Source organism: Papilio machaon, chromosome 27 (genome assembly GCF_912999745.1).
Source record: "Papilio machaon chromosome 27, ilPapMach1.1, whole genome shotgun sequence".
NCBI lineage: Eukaryota > Metazoa > Arthropoda > Insecta > Lepidoptera > Papilionidae > Papilio > Papilio machaon.
This window is the reverse complement of record NC_060012.1, coordinates 4,592,999-4,616,463: the sequence shown is the minus strand read 5'-3', so window position 1 is coordinate 4,616,463 and position 23,465 is coordinate 4,592,999. Positions and strand designations below refer to the sequence as shown.

At 35.1% G+C, this 23,465-nt stretch overlaps 1 protein-coding gene across 4 annotated transcripts in view; it reads right to left on the bottom strand.

Moving 5' to 3' along the window:
• LOC106711065 (heterogeneous nuclear ribonucleoprotein L) overlaps positions 1-23,465 on the bottom strand; it is a 264,080-nt gene that overhangs the window by 50,492 nt on the left and 190,123 nt on the right. For all 4 annotated transcript variants that reach the window (XM_045684645.1, XM_045684646.1, XM_045684647.1 and 1 more), the window contains exon 3: positions 1,467-1,552. In XM_045684645.1, coding sequence (XP_045540601.1) covers positions 1,467-1,552 — 86 coding nt within the window. The remainder of the gene's footprint in view (positions 1-1,466; positions 1,553-23,465) is intronic.

Sequence of the window (23,465 nt, the reverse complement as noted above, 5' to 3'; positions counted from 1 at the left end):
TATCGTTTGATAATGGTTGAAATTATTAACGTGTGAAAAACATATTCGCGATTTCAAGGGTTACAGCGTTTATGCTTTCCAGCGTCGATATGTTACTAATATAAATGCGAATATTAGATGTATGAATGGATGCTTGTATGAAGGTTGCGAAAACGGCTAAACGGATTTTGATTAAATCGGCACAGAATAACATAGTCAAGAACACATTGGTTACTTATTATTTTTTTAATTCCACGCAGACAGAGTCGCGGGCGATAGCTAGTAAATAACATACATATAAAGTGTAAAACATAGCATTATATATTTCCAATCCACTCTTGAAACGCGGCACTAACATTTATTAACACAGAAACATGTATATTTATATATATTTACTTTTCACTATTAATGGTATGCACTCAACTTACTCGGATTAGGGTGTGGCGATACTTACAGCGGAAGCTGTTAAATTTTTTTAAAAAACATATTAGTTTTTAACCGACAAATTCTAGTACAAGAACATAAATTAATAAGTAAAGGATTGACATATTCCGCGATTCCGTTCGCACGGGGTTTAAAAAACAAACTTAACTAATAGCCTATGTGTTCTTCTAGACTATGTTTTACATCTAAGTCAAACAGAGTGATCCATGCTAGAGATACACATTCTAGAGATACCTTCTAACAAACTTCCATCCATCCATCCAAACATTCATAATATTAGTTTGATGTGATTCTTTATGTAATAGGTCAATAATTTTGCCATCTTCTAATAAATACTATGTAAATTTCATAGTTATAACAACTAAAATTTACTAATAAGACCACATAAATGAACAATTTTTTATATTTTTGGTTTATACGCATTTTTTAAGTTGAATCTGTATTATAAATTCCAGACCGCTTATGAACACCCGCTATCACACGGACCGCACAAAAACGTAGGCGTTGAAAAATATACACCTTTAATATTACTGGCCGCCCTATTTCCATTAATAGGTTTACACAATCAATTCAAACATCTAGGTCTGATACATTCAGAGAAAAAAAACATCGATTTTAACCTTTTTATACTATAATGTAGCAAAGTGGGCGAGCTATCACCTTATTTCGAGGAAATGGTGAAGTGACCACTGCCCGTAGACATCCGCAATTGTAGATGCTTTGTCTACCTTTAATCGACAGAGGAGGAGACGCACAGAAGAGAATATTAAAAGGTGCCAAACAAGCAAACGACCACCTGACTGCGCCGAAATAGAGAGGCGACCGTTGCCCATAGACATCCGCAAATGCAGACACGTTGCCTATCTTTAATCTACGGAATAGAATTGAAATATGAAATATTAATAAGTAATTCAGTTTACAACCGATTTAAATTTAGGTTTTAATAAAATTCCATTGTCCATTGTTACATTAATAGAAAACCTCTTACCTTATTACCGGTGAAAAGCTAAAAACTTTATTAAACAACTATTGAAAAAGGATATTCAACCATCGCCTGAACACCGTTCTTCTTAAAGACGACAATCCTCTGCACCTGGCCGTGGGGAGTGCTGATTGTGTGTATTACATCCTGAAACAAACAAAATATAATGAGTATAAATAAAGTAAAGTTAAATTAACTTTCGTGAGACATTATACTAAATTAAGAACGGCTTAACTCACGTATGATCCGGTAATGGCACCGACTAGTTTCGGATCGACGGCACCGACTCAAAGGCGAGTGTTTTTTTCAAGTTCTTCGCGGTTGCGTCGCGTCTCGCACATTCATCCTAAAGATGGGTCGACGAAGGATCCGAAACTAGTAGGTGCCATTACCGGATCATACGTGAGTTAAGTCGTTCCTAATTAATTTAAATTCTAGTCCTTGTAGCATAGTAGATCTCGTTACACTAATTTACCGTAGATTTTATATCCATTTCACTGTAAAATACTACAATCATTAAACAATTAAAAAACCACACTAAGAGAATTAAATTGTATCTTAACCATTCTCTTAGATTTATCACTGTAAGGATGTCCGGACTCTGAGAGTGAGAACTCGATAATAAAAATTGTAATTTCTGAGTATCGTACAACTACACATGAAGTAACCACTGTTACAATTCATATTTTTTTGATAGATGGACAGATAGAAAATATCCAAGAAAAAGATTGGTTAATCTTCCAGCTAAATCTTTTACAATCTTTTCTCGAAAGATAACACTGATTAAGTATACATAAATCAACATAAATACTCTATAAACAAAAAAAAAACTGATTAAACTTTACCCATAAAATATAAAAGAAAACCAAAGTCCTTACACCTACAAGGCAATCTAGTCTTGAATAGACTTATCAAGAGTTTTCGAGCTGAAAGTGAAGAAACGAACTTTAAGTGAGAACGCCATACAAAAGAGCAGTTAAAATGCACGTATAAATTTTCATCTTACATCGACTAATTAAACTTTCCAGCGACGTTTGCACTTCGCTGTAATTGGATAATATCTGGTGGATAACTTATTATAAAATGTCACAAGAAATTTATTCCAGAATATCCTTTGATAACTTAATTATCTTGTCATTTTTAAATTATGAGAGAAAATCATTAAAAAAAAATAATCTCAATGTTTTAATTCAGGAGCATTAGGTTGAAAACTTACTGCTGCTCTCAAAACTGTTGTTGTCACTAAGGAAGACCCTTAGTGTATATTTAATATGATAATAGAATATGAAATCTTTACTACGCGACAACAATCGCAGCTTTCAATCAAGTTTTTTTTTTTTTTTTACTAAAAAAAAAACGTCTCTGTTACTTAGACCCTTCAAACAGAAAGTAACGTAAATCTTCGAAACCTAGCGATTTTAGTCGTTAAGCGACCTATGCAATATAGAGACCTATAGGTTCGTACACAACGCGCGTTGCCGACATTTCCATCTGTAATCTAGTCAAGATTGACGTGAGAAAAGTTGTTGCAAGTATCAAGAAGGTGGAACAAATCTATACAGTTGTAGTCGCTATGCCAGTACTGAACGAAGTGACAACTCGCGTCGACGATTCAACGTTGTGTGTACGGAGCGCGCGCAACGCGATACTCGCGATGCAAGGATATTAGTTTTGGCGTTTAACGTTGCCTTTGTTGTTTAAATTTTCACAGAGGGCAACGCTAAACCCCCCTTATTCAAAATGTGCTAAGCAAACTTGTTTCTAACACTACGACTTAAACTGGCTAAGTAAAAACAATTGTACTTCTCAGGCAGTTAAATAATTTTCATTGTAGTATTGGTCTGCCTTTTTGTAAAAAAAAAGTCGCGTGTGTTGGAATCGTATATTCAAATGCTGGCATTCAGTATTAAGCTTCCGAGATTAATACACTGTTGGACAAAAGTAAAGTGACTTATGTAAAATACATAATTTATTTATCAAGATTTATTATTTAATTATGGATTTATAATTTAAGGAAGTTTTAATTATTTTCCATTAAATTTTAACTCTTTTATATAATTTTAATTTATCAAAAGTAAAAAAAAAAACAATAGTTATTTAATTATGAAAATACGATAAAAATAAATAAGATAAATAAGTTTTTTCCCTACTTTTCAATATAAAATCGTGCTTATTAAATTTTATCTGTCGTACACAGAGTTGTTTAATCGTAACTTTAATACTCGCTTTTATTATCACTTTTCTCCCTTAGATACCACTTAACAACTCTTGTGGCAGTAAGATAAGAATGCCATGTCTAAAACACTAAAAACTGCAAATTAATCGAGCGTACCGTTACTTTTGTCCACAAGTATACATTCTGGGACGCAATATCGTACAAACCACTTGTTGGAATTGAATCTCCGATATCCCCCCTTCTACCCCACCTACCCTCGTCTCCAATAACATTAGCATTCCGAGTTAGTAAGTTTTTAATAAAATTTTACTGCTCGCCCGCTGTCCTGAGTAGAGCTCGCACAAGAGAAAATGTAATTCTTTTATCTATTTCTTTTTATTATTAGTGTATTTATTTATTGCATGACTAGATGTCGCCCGCGACTACGTCTGCACCGAATTAAGAAATAACGTAATAAGAAGCCTATGTGTTCTACCAGACTATGTTTTACATCTGTGCCAAATTTCATCAAGATCCCTACAACCGTTCCGGAGATACTTTTAAACAAACATCCATCTAAACATTCGCATTTATAATATTGGTAAGATATCGATTACCAACGCTCATTATCTGATACATAATTAGAGTGATATAGGTAATGAGTGTGTGTATGTCTCTTTAGGGTAGGCACAGTAGGGTAGGGTTGGCACATTTATTATTCTTTCAATCGTTATCAGCCGTAATATCTGAAATAAATCTCTTCTTCAAATTATTGCTAATCTCTTCCACACAGTACATAAATATTTTCTACAGTCTTTGTCTACCTTTGTAGCCATCCACATGATACAGAATCTGTGTAATTAATACTCAAGAAACATGTTTCGAAAATATTCGCCGTGACCTAAAAATTAGGTGCAAAATTCACTCAATAAAGCAACATAAATTCAACGCTCATTTCACAAAACACTCGACAATCGCAAGGACGTAGAGCTTGCAGTAAATTGAATCTTAAACTTCATTCGCAAATGTTGCTGCTTTTCACGAGACGTGATATTTTGCAATTTTCAAGCGACAGAATTGTTCGAGCACATTCGGGGCAACATTCTGTGATGCACCAAAACGGATTGCCTGAGAAATGTACACCTGTTTAGTATGTGAATAAGTAACTAATGGTAAATACTGTAAAATTTAATTCACTAAGTTCCATGCCACTCGCCAGTAAAGTCGATGGCGTGAATGAATTAAAAAAATCGTAATGAATCGATAAATAATCGAAAAACTACCAAGATTTATAGTTCATAAACCAAATTTAAATATCTACTTATTGTGTATTTTTATAATAGTCTTAAGTCAGTCTGATACCATTTCCCAAATAAAAAAAAAACATACGTACTATATCACCAGTTTCACAATACAACAACGATGTCACGTCAGAACTCAATACGAAATCTCGTCATACATTTCCACGAACACCTATTTCTAAATTACACAGAAGCTCTTTGTGCTCAAAACAAATGCAGTTCTGCGATTTCCAGAATACTAGTCCATTGTTTTATGACCTGGAAATTAATTGTTTAGTGTAATGAGCACCTGGACCGTCTTTGAACAGATGTTTCATAGTTTTAAACATTAACTAGAAGATAGTGAATAATAATCTAAAACCTGGAAAACATAAATGAAGTAACCAAAGTTTCTATTTTTTGTTAAATGCCAATCGAGTTCTGAAAAATTCTAATCTAATCTAATCTAAAATGCCAAAGTCGTCTAAAACTTCGTACACCGATGTCCTTTGGGAGCAGTGACGTCATCCGTAAGGTAAACTGCTCAGTAATTGATTGGCACTGCATTAAGTGCTCCGAGGTAAGTCGGAAGACAGTTCCACAACTGGCCCACCTACACTAGTCAGTTAGTGTTCCCATTACACAACTTAGCCTAAGTGACTAACTTTACCGCTTCTGTGTAGGTTAACTATCATTCAATATTATTAGAACAGTCCCAAAACCGTCCGAACCGTTTCAAATGAAGTTTACTCAATACGGGCTCTCTCTGTGTCGGTCCCTCATTTCTAAGGATCGTGGTCAGCATGAGCATGGTCGCATCTGGAGCGGATGATATGCCTCCACCGGCTCCTGTCCAACGCGTCTCTCACGACGGTGTAAAATTTTGTGGACGACAACTCCTTCATTTGGTCAGTCCATCTTGTTGGTGAGCGGCCGCGTGATACGGGATATACGGGCTAGAAATTTCTAAAAACAGGTCGAAAAATTGTACATCAAATTGTAATAACATAGTGTAATATTGATGTAAAAATTTAAGACGTGTCATCCCACATTTTTGTGTGGGAGGGAGGAACCAAAGTCTCTTAGCATTTATCTGTTGCATACATTTCAAAATAAGAATTTAAAAAAAAAAAAATAGCAGTCTATACAATTTAAAAACGCATTGTCACCCTGGTGCTAACGATCTTCACAGATATTTTGTCCTTGTCACACCAAAGACTTGGCGTATAAGCGAAGGTGCTCTCTAACTCTACAATTACCGGTGACAAATTGAGAAGAGCTTGTAATGAGATTGGCGTGATCAAAGTTTAGAGCACACGTGGAACATACTTCGCATCAATTAATTATGAACAATTCGTATGACAAACTTCTTGTCTACCCAATACAAATAAATAAGCACATCGCCACGTAATCTTAGACAGAGAGAGATTTGAATATATACTACAGAACCGGTAAGGTCATAATTCTAAATCTATATCTATCTATATTAGGGTGTTTCAATAATAAGACTTTTTTTTTTAATGGTGTCGAAAAGTTGAAAGTACACATAAAAACAAAAATTTTAGCGCCTAGTAAAGCCCTTAATATTAATATTAAGGTTTGCCTCTATTCATTCGTAATTTTTCTATTTAAATAACACGGGAAAACTTTTTTTTTATTTTAAAATTTTAATTACTTTGGATTGGCTTGTTTGCGCTACATCTCAAAGCAAGGGTCTATAGGAAATTTCACGCTCTACAAAAAACGTCTGATGGTCAAAGTTCCTCAGATCAACCGTTTCAAAGATATCTGCGATCAAAAATAACACTAATCAAAAATTTCAAATATTTTCCAATAAAACTGCAAAAAAATATCATACCCTATATTTATCTTATTTTTTTCTGTAAAATCACTTGAATTTTGTTTGCTTGAGACGGTTAATTTTTTTTTTGCTTATTCACTCAATACGTAACTCACAAAAAGCACAAATACATATAAATATAAAGGTTAAAAATATCAAATAAATGATTTTTAGGTTTATTTTATGACAAATTTATTTAATTTTCCACCGAATACTAATAAATTTTATTGAACAATCAATTTTTTATAACAAAAAACAATATTCAACAACAAGTAATAAAATTTTTTCAACTTTAAAATATTACAGTTTTATAAAATTATTTTTATTGCAATTAGGATATCGTTTTCTATGTTCTGTCACTACTTGTAATAAATACTGAAGCTGTTCTTCATTTTTTGTTAAGCATCGATTATACTGCTCTATCAATGCCACACCGCGTTCTGCTACATCATTTACAACTTTAAGTTTTTCAAAATACTCCAAGTTTTCTATGAAATTTGGATTCTGAGGCCACAAAGCTACATCCTCATCAGTGAAATCATACGACAAATTAAACGATTCAAACAGATTTACCGATTTCTTAGACACAAATTGACTAAGATCTTTATTTAATAATGACTCTAAATTTTTCTTATCTATTATAAAGCGATTTGTTGTAGTTTCATTGGTTTTACAGTTTTTGAAAGCCTGAACTATTCTTCTTTTTATTTCAACTGATACAGTTTTGTCAAAGAGAGATAAAACAGACAACTCGCTGTTTAAATACCACAAGTGATCGGCTAATTTTTCTGAGCATGTCCGTGAAACAGTATTATATATTTACGCAAATTAAATTAATAATATAACGGATTTAAAAAACAATCAGTATCAATGAAGAAAGACAATGACGAGAAGATACAATAAAGCGTTAAAAGCAGAGCAACAAAGTGAAGTTGGTACCGAACGGCCAGTCTTACCAACACAGAGCTTATTAGCTACACTACTCAGATCAAACGATTATACTACTTTTGTCGACAGAGCTAAATAAAGCTCTGTCGAATTTTTTGAATGGAAAAATTGATCAAATTTTATAGTTGATTCAATTGATTTAAAATATTTACATAAATTTTTTATTATTTTGAATAAAATGCAATGATGAGTGCTTGGTTAGTTAATGTAATGAGGAACTTTACATTTTCTTCTTACAAAAATTTATGAAGTTTATGACACATAAAATAAATTTGCTATAAAATAAACCCAAAAATCATTTATTTGATATTTTTAACCTTTATATTTATGTATTTGTGCTTTTTGTGAGTTACGTATTGAGTAAATGAGCAAAAAAAAAAAAAAATTACCATCTCAGGCAAACAAAATTCAAGTGATTTTACAGAAAAAAATAAGATAAATATAGGGTATTGTAAGATATTTGATGCAAAAGTATTTTAAAAGAACTAAACTAACAGCGAAATAATGAATTTAACTCTACTTCATAATAATCCTCGCTGTAGTATGAACTCAAACCGAACGTGAATAAACAAAAATGTCAGACGTTCCGCAATGACGGATGGAAAGAGACTGCCTCGAGCAGCAGCGCACGCTTCCTTATAAAACCTTTTGTGTGGCTACCCTCAACAGTCCTAACACGGCTTCTCCTGACATGAGACCGTCCTCGGGCTCGTTCTTCCAGCATCTTCAACACTGGAATTCGTCTGTAACAATGGCATAGAGTCTTTCGATACCAGCTCGTTGGCAGGCGCTATGCGGGCGCGTTGCCCGTCGTCAGGCGCTGCACTGGCGCGCTGCTCGGCAACAGGTGCTGCATTGGCGCGCTGCTCGGCGACAGGTGCTGTACTGGCGCGCTGCTCGCGACAGGCGCTGCACGGGCGCGCTGCTCGGCGACAGGCGCTGCACTGGCGCGCTAGACAGGCACCGCTCAGGCGCGCTGATTGCAGGCAGGCACCGCTCAGGCGCGCTGATTGCAGACAGGCGCGGCTGTGGCGCGCTGATTGTAGGCAGGCGTCGCTGTGGCGCGCTGCTTGTAGGCAGGCGCGGCTGTGGCGCGCTGCTTGTAGGCAGGCGCGGCTGTGGCGCGCTGCTTGCAGACAGGCGCTCTGCTTGTAGACACGCGCAGCTGCGGCGCGGTGCGCAACACAGCTACATAGTGGGACACAAGATCCGACCAAATCCGCATCTATATCAATAATGGTGTCCTGGATTAGTTGATCATATCTCTTTATGGTTCCAAAACATTCGACACATGACTATGTACAGCAAGCGTCCCGCAGTACGTCCTCTACATGACATCAGTGGCAGCCCGCAGTATGCCATATACTGAACGTCCCGCAGTCCGTTCAATGCCTTAATTCACAAGACCATGTAGGGCAAGCGTCCCGCAGTCCGTTGCCGATAGGAGCGTCCCGCAGTCCGTCCTCTACACGATATTAATGGCAGCCCGCAGTATGCCAGATGCTGAACGTCCCGCAGTCCGTTCAATACTTTACTTCACAAGACCATGTAGGGCAAGCGTCCCGCAGTCCGTTGCCGATAGGAGCGTCCCGCAGTCCGTCCTCTACATGATATTAATGGCAAACGGTAGTTTGTCAGTCGTGAAGATACCCTAGAGGCATTTCCTGATACAGAACGTTTCACATTCCGTTCACAATCTCACTTCTGCAGTTGGGTATCCCGCAGTCTACGCAACGCAAAGCATCTCGACAATACATGGACAAAGCAAACTGAACTAATAAAGGGCATCAATGACTATTACGACATAATGACATACGTCTGACTCAGGTAATGGCTTAACACGCTCAGCGCAACCGACTAGCCTTACAAGTTCACTTTAAAATGAAAAAATCATGTTGGCATGTAACGTGTTAAATCTTGCCACGACTCGGCTTTACCTGACCCTCACTAATAAACTGATCGAGGTATTCAATTTCAGTCTTTATTAAAGAACACATCTTTAAATTAATTGAAAAGTCTGATGTTGACTTATTTGGCATCAAAACTTGAAATATAAAAATATTGGTTCGATCTTACCGCAGTACAAATTGAATAGATCGCGTCGACAATCCTGTCTGCTGTGAAATACACAGACAGCGCGTGAGCCTCACTGCTCACATATTCCCATGCATAATACACGGCTTGGTCCACGCTACCCATGTTTCGTGAACACTGGTACGATTCTGATTTCGACTCAACTTACTACGACTACAACAATTATCACGGTAACGATCTGACATTTTTCTCTTTGCATTTATTTTCACGAAAATGCAAACACAAACACAGAGTGAGCAAAGTGGATAGAATCACGTGGATCCTATCCCACTTCTGATGTAAGATATTTGATGCAAAAGTATTTTAAAAGAACTAAACTAACAGCGAAATAATGAATTTAACTCTACTTCATAATAATCCTCGCTGTAGTATGAACTCAAACCGAACGTGAATAAACAAAAATGTCAGACGTTCCGCAATGACGGATGGAAAGAGACTGCCTCGAGCAGCAGCGCACGCTTCCTTATAAAACCTTTTGTGTGGCTACCCTCAACAGTCCTAACAGTATGATATTTTTTTGCAGTTTTATTGGAAAATATTTGAAATTTTTGATTAGTGTTATTTTTGATCGCAGATATCTTTGAAACGGTTGATCTGAGGAACTTTGACCATCAGACGTTTTTTGTAGAGCGTGAAATTTCCTATGGACCGTTGCTTTGAGATGTAGCGCAAACAAGCCAATCCAAAGTAATTAAAATTTAAAAATAAAAAAAAAGTTTTCCCGTGTTATTTAAATAGAAAAATTACGAATGAATAGAGGCAAACCTTAATATTAATATTAAGGGCTCTACTAGGAGCTAAAATTTTTGTTTTTATGTGTACTTTCAACTTTTCGACACCATTAAAAAAAAAAAAAGTTTTCTTATTGAAACACCCTAATCTATATATATAAAAGAAAGTCGTGTTAGTTACACTATTTACAACTCAAGAACGGCTGAATCGATTTGATTGAAAATTGGTGGGCAGGTAGCTTAGAACCAGGAAACGGACATAGGATAATTTTTACCCCGTTTTCTATTTTTTATTCCGCGCGGACGGAATCGCGGGTAAAAGCTAGTTCTTCATAAAAATGACTTCCCATTTCTAAGACAAATGTACAAAAAGGTCGTCCTTGTCATTTTCTTAAAAAAAAAGAGAGAACAACATGTTTTCATATATGTGTTTAGGTTGTGGTAACTCATAATAACTATGAAAGCATTGTATGTTCAACGAACCCTGTCAACCCTCATTAATTTAAACCAGTGATTCCCAAAGTTGTGGTGTACCCCATGAGTACCCCAGCAGAACTGGTGGCTAAATAAAAAAGGTTCACAAGTCGAAGAAGAAATATAGCAGCAGCTAGGGGGTTCACCGTATATTTTTAAATGGGTTCTACAAGAAACAAAGAAGTTTCACTTCAAAAAGTTTGAGATTCTCTGGTTCTAAACGATTCAATTATTTAGAAACGCGTGTACACAAGGCGTTCGAACGAGGCGTACGCCACCGTGAGGTTTCAATTATTCAAAGTATAATTTGTGTACGCGGCTTCGAAGAGGGGGGACCTTTTAAAAAGTTAATTAACATTCGCCCTGCATTTGGGACAATCAAACCGGGTAAAAGGGTTTAATTTATTTATCAAACACCAGTCGTTACCGTGGTCACTTTTGATGAGAGAATAATTTTACTGCACTTTTTTGTCACAAGAAGCCCCAATTATTCCTGAAGAGTATACGAATCCAAGACTAACTCTTTAAATGTGGTCAACCTTTTTAGAAGAAAACCTACATGAGATCACAAGGGTATAGAAATCATTTCTCCTTTGTAGACCTCCTTATCTATAAAGTAAGGGTTCATAACACATTTGTCAAACGCAAACGATTTAGTGGTAAGCCAATTTATCACAACTAATTGTAAAGGGTGTCTCAGTAAGAGTGCACTTTTTCATTTTAAAATAAAAACAAGTATTTTATGACAGAGTTGTGATATTTTTATTGTATTGTAAAGAAGACATGTTCCGATTAAGTATGGAATTAAAAATCTGGCAAATGACCCCCACGGCTCCGATGACAGGCCATTACTCTTTTCATGAATTTTTCCATGACTTTTGCACAGATATGTGGCTGTATATCACCGATGACGCGTTGGATTTGGTTGCGCCGTCCTGCTGAAACCACATGTTGTCCAGATTCATACCGTTCAGTTGAGGCCACAAGGAGTCCGTAATCATATTCCTGTAACGAATGCCGTTCACAGTCACTGCAATTTCGGCCTCATTTTCAAAAAAGTAAGGTCCAATCACGCCGCCTGACCAAAATCCGCACCAGACAGTTACTTATTGTGGGGTGCATTTGTTTCTCATGGATTGCATGAGAATTCTATGAGTCCCAAATTCGACAATTTTGTGTATTCACGAAGCCATTCATGGATCCATATGGATCATCGGAGAAAATGACTTTTTTCGAAAAATTTTGAAATTTTAAGAACGATGTTGTATTGATGTTTTCGGATTTTCTGCGACACTCTCGTTTACAGCAGCAATGTTTTCAGAGACCGACCGGTACGTTGCGCAAAGGATTCTTATTATCATATCAATTTTTTGATCACTCTTCAAATGGTTGACACATTAGGTGCACTTTCTCGGCTGTAATTTTTCCCATTATTGTAATAAGTTTTCTCAATTATAACGAGTTGTTCTTTCGAAAAGCGCACCTTTTTTAATAATCGGAATAAACAGAGGTGACAACTGTAAAATTTCAGACTCGCCACTTGCACTGAAAAAAAAAAAATCCAATTTTAAAAAGTGCACTCTTACTGAGACACCCTATACTTGTCTAAACAAAAGTCATACGTAACCATTTTATCGTTTCAAATGGTTTTCATTTAGCCATTATCAGAATCAAGCCCCCCATACTGTTAAACCCCCGTTTCCACGCCACGTGCCGACTATTTCCTGCTACAGGCCGCAACGTCGCTGCGGTGTCAATAAATCGTCAACTTTATGAGACACGAGCTTTCGCTCCACGACAAATACTTTTTATATACGTTTGTGTGAATTTCCTCGACAGCTGGAAATAGACATGTTATTTTATTTATTGAAAACGAATGTGATTTGACCATTTATTTATAAATATACTAGCTGTCGCCCGCGACTCCGTCCGCGCGCAGTTTAAAAATAACTTAATAGGGCTTATGAAAAATAGATGTTAGCCGATTCTCAGACCTACTGAATATGCTCACAAAATTTCATGAGAATCGGTCAAGCCGTTTCGGAGGAGTATGGCAACGAAAACTGTGACACGAGAATTTTATATATTAGATATGGTTATTAATAAAGCAAGAGAGATGATGAGAGAGGAAAGTAAATTTTAACGGCTGTGCTCGTAATGGCGAAGCTCTACCTCGCCCTCGTCGTAATAAAAGTAAAGATAAACAAACATATAAGCATATCAATCGAAGACACTATACTAGAAGTAGTTCGGTAATTTAGGCTATTGAATCTATCTTCAAGCTGCAGAAGATCACAATGGAATTGATGTCAAATACATACATCGATGGCTCCTACCGATTATTTATATATTGAAAAAGTTAGCGCTTGACCACGATACCACCAGATGAGGTGATGATGTGGTCTGAAGATGGTACGCACTAGCTTTGCAAATGCCTATTCACTCTACTCTTGAAAGCCCCCACGTCGTAATAGGACGGAAAAAGTGATACTGAAAATTTTGCAAGAAAAAACTTAAAAAATTAACACATTACTAAAAAAAAAAAGCCAACCAAAAACAGTTCTTCTTTCTAACGTCACTTTCAAACAACCACAGCAATTTGTATTTTTCAAGTAAATTTAAAAAACATCAAATGGGGGCTAAATCGTAATATTGTGGTTTACGATAGTCTACGTAAGAGCCATATACGCGTGAAAACCATTTTTTAAATAAATCACGTTAAAAATCACTAACATTTAGGTTGACAACATTTCAAACTCGTATAAATCCCGTCTCTTACAAATTCCTTTGCAAGATAGATTTAAATTGAATCCTAGTTGGGGGTCGCAGGCGCGTCCTGTGGGAATACATACAGCCTGCGCTCATGAAATATTGTAAAGACTTCTTGATACCCATGTTGTATGTACGAAAACTGATTCCACAAAGTATCCCCTTTAGGATACGAAAATAAATTTTACAACAATCTTTTACTTTGTACTTGAAAATGTTTTATTTAAAAAAAAAGTTAGGAAACAGAAGCCATATAAGATCAATTTAAGAGCCTTTTTTGCTTCTGTCAATAAAACTACATCTACTCCTATAAGTACTAATTTTTTTATATCATAAGATAGGCAAATAAGCTAGCGGCCACATGAATACGCCTAAATAACGAAGTAACCGCTGCCCATAGACATCCGCAATTGCAGATGCATTACCTTTGTTCGTTAGTATAGATGACGTACAGAAAGAGGACTACTTCCCATGCGTTCTCTCCACCATCAAATCTAATTCCCCAACCTTATAAGAAATGGGTGGAAGGGAATGGAAACGCGAAATTGCTTCTTTCACGCCTGTCTTCTTTGCGGTAGTGGTATTTCACTCTTTCCTTTGCCTGTACAAAAATCATATGTGACCCCAAGCATTCCATTTAAAAAAAAACATAGAATAACGTTTATATATGCATATTTTGGAAATACATTGTAATGTATACATACCCTAACATTTAACTTATAAAATAATACCTTCATATCAATCAATAATCAATAAAGGCGTGTACACACTACAGAAGTATTAATTTCCCTTGCGATCGGTTAGATGTCGACAAACAATGAGCGTGCGGACAATTCATCAAGTGGTGTGGTATTGTCCACTGAAGCCGACACCGCTCACCGCAATTTCCCTACCCCGGGGGTGCAATTGTGAGAGACGCCTTTTGTTACTCAATAACTAGTCATCAAATAAGCGTCTAATATTGTATTGTCATTTTGACACGGATAAATTTGGATACAGTTGATATTTACCTTTTAAGTTAAACATTGCCTAACTTAAATAGTTAGGGACACACTGTCTATTGTTTCAAATACATTTTAGCTTAAACATACGTCAAATCTTTAATACCGTGACTGTACCGCTCGGCGCGGATTTTTAACAAACCATGGTTTTGATATATGGCGTAGAATTGCGAAATGCGATCTTTACCAATTAATAATGAAGTACTTGTTCCTAAAGCATTGTTGATACATATTTATCGTGAAACAAAACAATGTTGACGTCAATAATATCAATCAGTGGTGGTCAAAGGGTTAAAACACGTTTAACTAAACAGTGTCGAATAGTATTTTTGGAGTAATACAGTTAGTATCTTGAATTTGTCATTTAATAAACTGCTTTTTGGGACCGAAATTCTGAGATATTTAGGTCTAGCAGCGATTTCCAAAGGGGTCGATATCGACCCCCTGGGGTAGATATTGAACTTAAAGCATAGCTAATTCTCACTCTGTCTTCTTCTATTGACCTAAGTCAGAATGAATAATAATAATAACAATAATTGATATTTAAAGTAGATAATTTTGCCATGGGGGGTCTTTGGTAACGGTTCATTTTGGAAAATGGGGTCACTTGTCCAAAACAGTTTGGGGATCCCTGGTCTATAGGATACAATAGTAGGAATCAATATCTCTTCTTAAACAATAATTTAAAAGTAAAATCTTGACACCTCTAACCTACATTTCAGATGGCTTTTAAAAGGTTACAAAACCCATTCCAGTACATAAGGGTCGTTATTGTTGTGAAAAAGCCTTAATGAGACGTCGCCAACCTTTTTTAACGCTTAAAGTTAAAGCATTAAAAAAAATGTTTCCGCCATCTGGCGCCAAAATTGGCTTGCCATTATATTTTATATGCTACAGTTTCGTTTAATTTACCTGATTGGAAAATATCTATACTTATATGATAAAGAGAAAAGATTTGTATTTTTGTATGTACATATAAACTCAAAAATCAAAGGAAGGATTTCAAAAATTCTTTTGTCATTACAAAGCTACATTATCACTGATTAACAATTTTTTTATTACTAGACTTTCTTTTTGATTCAACGCGAACGAAGCCGGGTGCATAAACTAGTATACAATATAATAGATTGAAGAAAAATCGATTAGTTATCTACTTCGGGATTAAAATTCAATTTATTTTGTATACTTAAAATTTAGGGGATATTATTATTTCAAAGTATTTTTTTCGAACATGCAGGTAAAATTTGGCTTATTTGTATGTGTCCGTTTCATTCTCGATTTGACCGTCTTTGAAATATGAGGTGACGTTTCGTATTGTTCAACAGATTATCATAAAGTCTGTCTCTTTGATTGATTTTTTCAAATTTAAATTAATTACTATCAAGCTTTGTTGTATACAAATGTAACAATAAGTTCCAAGCATTAAAAACCTTGGTACAAACAGTTACAAACAGACTTTAATCGGAACACAAAACCTTGACATTGTTGACCACAACAGGATGCGAGTTCATACTTTTGTTGCGCCACAGTCTGAAGTTGTTCCACGTGACTCGACTTGTTCCGTTCCATGTTCCGTGTGACTCGCCCTCTTCCGTTCCATGTTTCATCATATTTCTAGTTGAGTTTATTTCTTCAACTCTCTCATGTTCGTTTTAATCTCTTTTTTTACTACAATATACTCATAAATATATATAATTACTCAGTAAATAGTCACTAAGCGAGACGCTTAGCGGAGTAGACGTCAATTTATTGAAATACAAGTCGTAATTATTAATTAAAGTTTGATTAATTCATTATTTGACAAATCTTTTATTAATTAGTTACTTTTTTAATTCCACGTATCTAATCCTACATCTGGAGGAAGCCAAGAAAATCCTTTCCTTATTTAAGTCAGGCGAAATCTCAGAAAATCTCAATTTGAATATTTTAAATGGAAAATTTCCGCAGACCAAATTAAATATAAGAATGTATTTTATTTTAATATTGTTTAACTTTTTAATTTAAAGAAAACTTTTTTTTTAGGAGAAATCTGATTTTTATATAGAAATAAAATTTTTTGATACTTGAAATTTAAACAAAATTTTTACTTACTTTACCAATCGGATATTTTATAAATAGAAAAACTTATTACTTTGAAACCAATTCAACGTAGCAATCTTACTTATATTATAAATGCGAATGTTTAGATGGATGGATGGATGTTTGATTGAAGATATCTCCGGAACGGCTCAACGGATCTAAATTAATTTGGTAAAGATGTAGAACAAAGAGTGAAAGAACACATTGGCTACTTATTGAGTTTGTTATTTATTTATCAGATACATTAGTCTGTAATTATAATGTACTAGCTTTTACCCCTGACTCCGTCCGCGCGGAATAAAAAAAATGCACACAAGATAAAAAAGTTCCTATATCCGTCTCCTAGTTCAAAGCTACCTCCCCATCAATTTTCAGCTAAATCAGTTCGACCGATCTTGAGTTACAAATAGTGTAACTAACACGACTTTCTTTTATATAATATAGATTTAATAGTGAACTTAATAATAAATAAATGGTGTAAATATTTTCGCTAATGGGTTTTTACTACAGGAACAAACGCATATTGTTATAAAGAGAATAAGTTAAGCATAGTTTATATCAAGTATCAAAAGGGCTTAGTCCCGCTATAGTATACACACAACAGTATTCCGCAGTCTTAATAAAACAAAACAAAATAACTCGCAGCATAAGAACAGTGAATCCTTTTAACCGCAAACGTAAGTACAAAGAAAGCGCAATAAGAAAAAGATTAAAATTAAGAGAATATTCTTTTAAACCTTTTTCTTTGAGCATAAGCTTTGTTAATAACTTCATGTGCACTTTATTAAAAGGCAACATTGCAAAAGTACTAAAAAAAAGTTAAAAGTATATTTCAAGCATAAAAAATACTTTTAAGCTTATTTAATTTGTAAAAGAACTTTCAACTAAATATATTTTTTCCTTAATCTATGTTATCGTACACGCTTTATGGATTAAACAATCTTGATACTTTCCTAATCAAGATCAAAATAGAGATCGCAAATGATTTGCCAACTTGTTCACAATCCGCTAATCCTAGTCGCGTGTTCAACGCGTGTGCGTGACACGTCCGTCCCGCAGCGGGACACGAGACACGCTCGCTATTTCCGTCACGTCACCGACGCTTCACGATGCGGTCGTGTTGATGGACGAGAAGCGTGTTCTTTAAACTTGTCAAGTGTGTTATTTTGTTAGCAGGCAATGCTTAAAAAAATAAGCTGAATTAACTCAATAGAAGTTTTTAACTTGACAATTATTAATAAAATTTTAACTAATTTTATTCGTTTCCTTTTTTTTTTTATTAAATGGCAAATGAGTAATCCGACATCTGAATTCAGCGAAATAACGGAGCTGCTTATGTTGCCTTCCTATAATCGCCGGAAGAGAGGACGCATAGAAAGTGGTATTATCCCCTTCCTATCCGTCCACTTCTCCGTCAAATTCACTTCTATAGCCAGCCTATTCATACAACAGATACTGTTATGAAGAACATTACCCACAAGAAAATGCAAAGCCGTATAAAACGTACCTGAAACAAAAAAGAAGAATTTATTAGTAAAACATATAAATAAGGATTTTTTTATTTTATTTTACATAACATTGTAACATGTCACAATTTTTACTATAATTAAATAAGTAAAAAGTAAATTTTTTACAAAATAATAGCTGCTATGCGTCATTGCTACGTTGGATCAAAACTAGTTGTATCCTAACAAGAATCCAATCCAACCCCAAAAGTATAGACAAACTACTATATTACGTAAAAACTTCAAATCTGTTAAAAAACACTTTTCTCACAGAATTGGACACTTTTATATAACTTTAAGTTAATTTTAGGCATTGGATCTCCGAAGTACAAATTCATCATTCCGTACCAAGAACCACCTTCAGACATCTCACAAGGTACCAAGTCAAGGGACTTATATCGTCACAGGAAGCACTTTGAACCCGTCGTCTACAATTTTAATCCTACAACTTGATGAAATAAACCTCCAGAGCTACTTGATATTTAACATCGAGATTTTCGGCAAAATTAAATTTAAAAGATTTCGGCAAAATATGACTTTCTCAAAAGAAAACAGATAAGAAAAGATTAATCTTCTAAATTTAATCTTACTAATATTAAAATGTGAATTTTTGGATCTATGGATGGATTTTTGTTAAAATGAAAAAAATGAAAATGAAAAATTATTTATTGACATCCAAAAATACAGTGAATTATCCAGGAAAATGTATCTACAGAACGGCTTAAGGCATCTCAATGAAATTTGGCATAGATGTAGAACAAATTAAGTTTTTAATTCCGACCGGACGGAGTCGGGGTCTATAGCTGGTCATTTGATATAATTAAAAAAGTAAACATACATCGCCTCTTTACAAGAACAACGAGATATTTTTAAAACCACAACTTTACAGGAGAGCAATTTCAAACATTTGAAGCGTTGATAAATTAATTTTACACATTAATTACCGCAACAATTTTATTGTTTTCCGACGGTAAAATTATCAATATTTTAGAATTTATCAACATTTAAATGTTAAAAATTGATTTCCTCTAAAGTTGTGGTTTAAAAATATCACGTTGTTCTTGTAAAGAGGCGACATGTTGACAGAAGCAATATTACTATAATAGTATAAGGTATTAAGAGGTGAAAAAAAAAAAACTCTTTGTTTATTCACTATAGGTGACATTTAGGTAAATGTTTAGCTTAGTATGGAAATATTATGAAGAGAGATGTTCACACAAATACAAGACCACAAGATGTATGAAAAAGGATATGTGTAAAAATGGAGTGAAATTATATACGACTGCTAATAGAGATATACACTACGTAATGAATAGGTCAAAATCGTGACACGACATCTGTAAAATTGTAGCGTTATATCAAAACATTCTAATTGAAAATAGAAAGCTAGTGAAGAGTTAAAAACATTTAGAATAGTCTACAGTCGAGTAATGCAGAGTATAAAATTTTGAACACAATCAGAGCGGCCCGAAGCGGGGGTATTCGCGTTTCGGAAACACGTCTGTTAAATACTTAATGCTGTATAGTCCGGTACGGTATAGCAATCTAAAGACTATAGCACACAACGGCAAAAGCGAAACGGAACCTATACAAAACAATTGAAAAACGACATCTTGTTAGTGCTTCTTCCCCCAAAAAAAAAAAAAAACTAAAATGTGACAAATGTATAAATCAAACAGTGAAACTAAACTCCTGTTAATATTAAAAATACCACAAAATCTTTCTCGTACTGTAGTTGTCAAGTCATGTCTGGTCTTGTGTTTTCAAACCGCGATAACAAACTCAAAAAAAATCTGATGTCTATCGAATTCAGCGTTCTATAGCTTCGCTTACGTATCTGTACAACATGGTTAAACAAAGCTACCAAATCCAGTGCAAATGAAAGTTGTACGTTTGTGAGCCTGACTTACGCATGCATAACCTTGTTTGTTTTTTTGCGCGAAGTAATTTTAACTAAATTCTTGTTTAAGTTGCGTTTATGTGAGCGCACTTTAATACACTTCTAGTTCTTACAATTTCCATATATGTTGAGTCATGTTTTGGATTTGGTACAATTCATTTCATTTTCATATATATAAATGCTGAACCTTTAAAAACTTATTAAAAATTTAAATTACGTGCATTATTTAGACTATTAAATTGTATTTCTTGAACACTTATTAATTTCATATTGGTTAGTATCATATCTGAGAAGAAATTCAAAGATGTATGTGTGACCAACCTTCCTCTAGATATTATTTTCTTGTACCAAGTTTTACAACGAAAAATAACACATAAAAATTAAAAAGAAAAGTGAAATGTTCATTTCTTTTCCAGGAAACTTAATAAAAATCTCGAAAGTTTTAAACAGCAAATAAGAAACGATTACAACAAGATTAAAGTGAGGCGTTAAAAATTAAGTTCAGAGGTAAAGCTCTCTCGGACGGAGAACAATTTATTTATTCCACGGAATAATTCCCACAGTTACCTTAAACTGGATTAGGTAAAGTAAAAAATGGCAGCGGGAAATTAAATCGTTCGATTGTGTAGTATTTGTCAACGGAGATTTTAAAAACACCGGCACAATTACCCTTCTTCAGTCTGGTTAATTTAGTCCAACCAAAGATAACTCTGATTGGATTAAAAAATAGACAATAAAAAAACTTTCGACTACAGAACACGACATTACCTTACCTTACCCTCCTAAGTAGGGTAAAAACATCTTGCTGTTTTACATAACACCAAGCATAACCAGGTACAAAAATTGCATATAGAGCTAATAAAATAAAAGCTTTTAACGAATTTTATTTTTCTTTATTTTTAATCGTTAAAAATTCAAAGAGAGCAAGTGAAATAAATTTAAGTAACATTTAAGTACAGTTGTAAAAACCTTGATGTTATCTATTCTTTAACTAGCTTTTGCCCGCTACTACGTCCTTACGGAATTAAAAAAATATTAACAAGTAGCCTATGTGTTCCACACTATGTTCTACATCTATCCGTTCAGCCGTTCCGGAGATACCATCTAACAAACATCCATACATCCATCCATCCATTTAAACTTACGCATTTATAATATTAGTAAGAAAAATAAATGTATATATCTTGTAAAGGAGCTTTCTGTCGGATATTTTTGTTCAGCTATGTTCCCGTAAGTTGCTGCATTATTCCCTACTTCGGTGTAGGGTCCGGAGCGTGTACGTCGCAACGTGACAGTCACGTGTCACGTCGCAACGTGACAGCAATACCAACGCCACTGATGTCATTTGTAGTGGAGCGTGATAATGTCACGCTATTGTTGCCTTTCGATATCTAGCTGGTACTTTACAGTCTCACTGGTACAGTCAGAGTTGGGTAATGGTCAATAAGGGCGCCCTTAGGGTAGAAAAATCTATACAAAGGGACAACTTAATTTCACCATCATCACCTATAGGTCCCCACCAAAGGGCTCGGAGCCTATCCCAAGTAGGGGTGACTAAGCCATAGTTAACCACGCTGGCCCAGTGGGGGTTGGTTGACTTCATACATATCATTGAATTCTCAGATATGTCCAGTGCACTCCCGCAACCTTGACCAGGTCATCAGTCTATCTTGCAGGAGGCCTACCTACGCTGCGACGACCAGTCCGTGGCCGGCCGTCCGTTACGTACTAGTATAAATAAAAATTATTTTCCTTACGACACAAATCTTCATTAAATTCTCAAATAATTTCCTTATCAACCATAATCAGGTGACAGTCACTTGTCAAGTAAATTGAACAAAAATTATTGTTACATAAAAATGGGACGAGAAAATACATTAAGAAAAATCTAGCGTATTTAAGATGCAAATTAATCGCTTTGCATAATTCCTATTGAGGAAACTTTATTTAATTAAGGAAACAAGAAACAACCGCGTCTGTAGAAACTTGCATCGTTTCATTAAAAGCAAAACATATTAACTTCAAACCATTTTACGAATAGCAAGAAGTATTCAAGAACATTTTTTATTTTTATTTTAAATTTACAGGAAACAAAGTGATAAGGAAAAGCAACCAAAGATATAGTCGTTTTCAGATATCTTGGCGGCTCTAACTTCCCGCGAGTCGGTGCGCAAAACACAATTATAAGAGTAGCGGGGCGAAGTAAGATGTGGGGGAGGACACTGCTCTGAGCATAATTGAAAAACGTAATACTTGTAGTATGAATTTGCTCCTGCAAACTGTGATCCGTGTATAACGAACGTCAACTGCTGCTTACTTAACGGTCAAAGCTAATTTCGAATTTGAGCCAGCGCTCACCAGATTTCCCTAAAATAGCAAAATGACTAATGCCCATACATATCTCAAATAAAGTAGTATAGTTGAATACAATACAACTAAGAAATTATATTAGCACATTTCACTGGCTAGACACATAAAGGTAAAGTCTTAATGAAGGTAAAATTGCTTAAAAAGTTTGTCATAATTTACGGTAAAAAGACAGAAGATACAACGTACGGAAAGAACGTTTTCTCACTCTGAAACTAGAATTCGCCTCCGGCCCATTGCTGAATTCACACCGTGTATTCTAGCCCTTAGCATTTAACACTGGCCATCTAAACATCCTAAACAAGTTTCAATAAAACAACTGACCTGAAATAATCCACATCAAGTCCAAAAAGGTTTGAGTATACATAGTAGAGGCAAGTGAGAGGCGAACTAAACCCGACTTAAGGCGGATTATTGACTCGTTACAGATTAATCCCATCAGTTACCTCGGAGAGGATTAGCCTGCCTCTTGCAGACAACTTCACTAGATTTTAATCGAAGAAAAAGTTAACTAACAGATAATTTTATTAATTACTTAGTAGCGATAAATTAGATTCTATTCAATTAATTTTATGAAAAATCTTTGTTACTACGCTCTGAGTTACAATTACCAGTATCTGTATCCATTTCCACTGTTGAAACACTGGTACAAAAACATAAACACAACTAACGTCTGTAACTAGGGTTGGCAGGTCACCAAACCTACTAGCCGGACAGACCAGCCAGTTTGGCCATTTGGGTAGAAAGGTCGGACACCCTATATTATTTAGGATTTTGTCTCAGTATTAATAGGTACTCTCTCGTTTGGGAAATGTAAAAAGCCTAACAAAAGTCGAAAAATCGTTTATTTTGGCCGGACACGCAATCAAAAACCCTACCTATGTCCGGCTTTATCCGGACGCCTGGCAACGTTACCT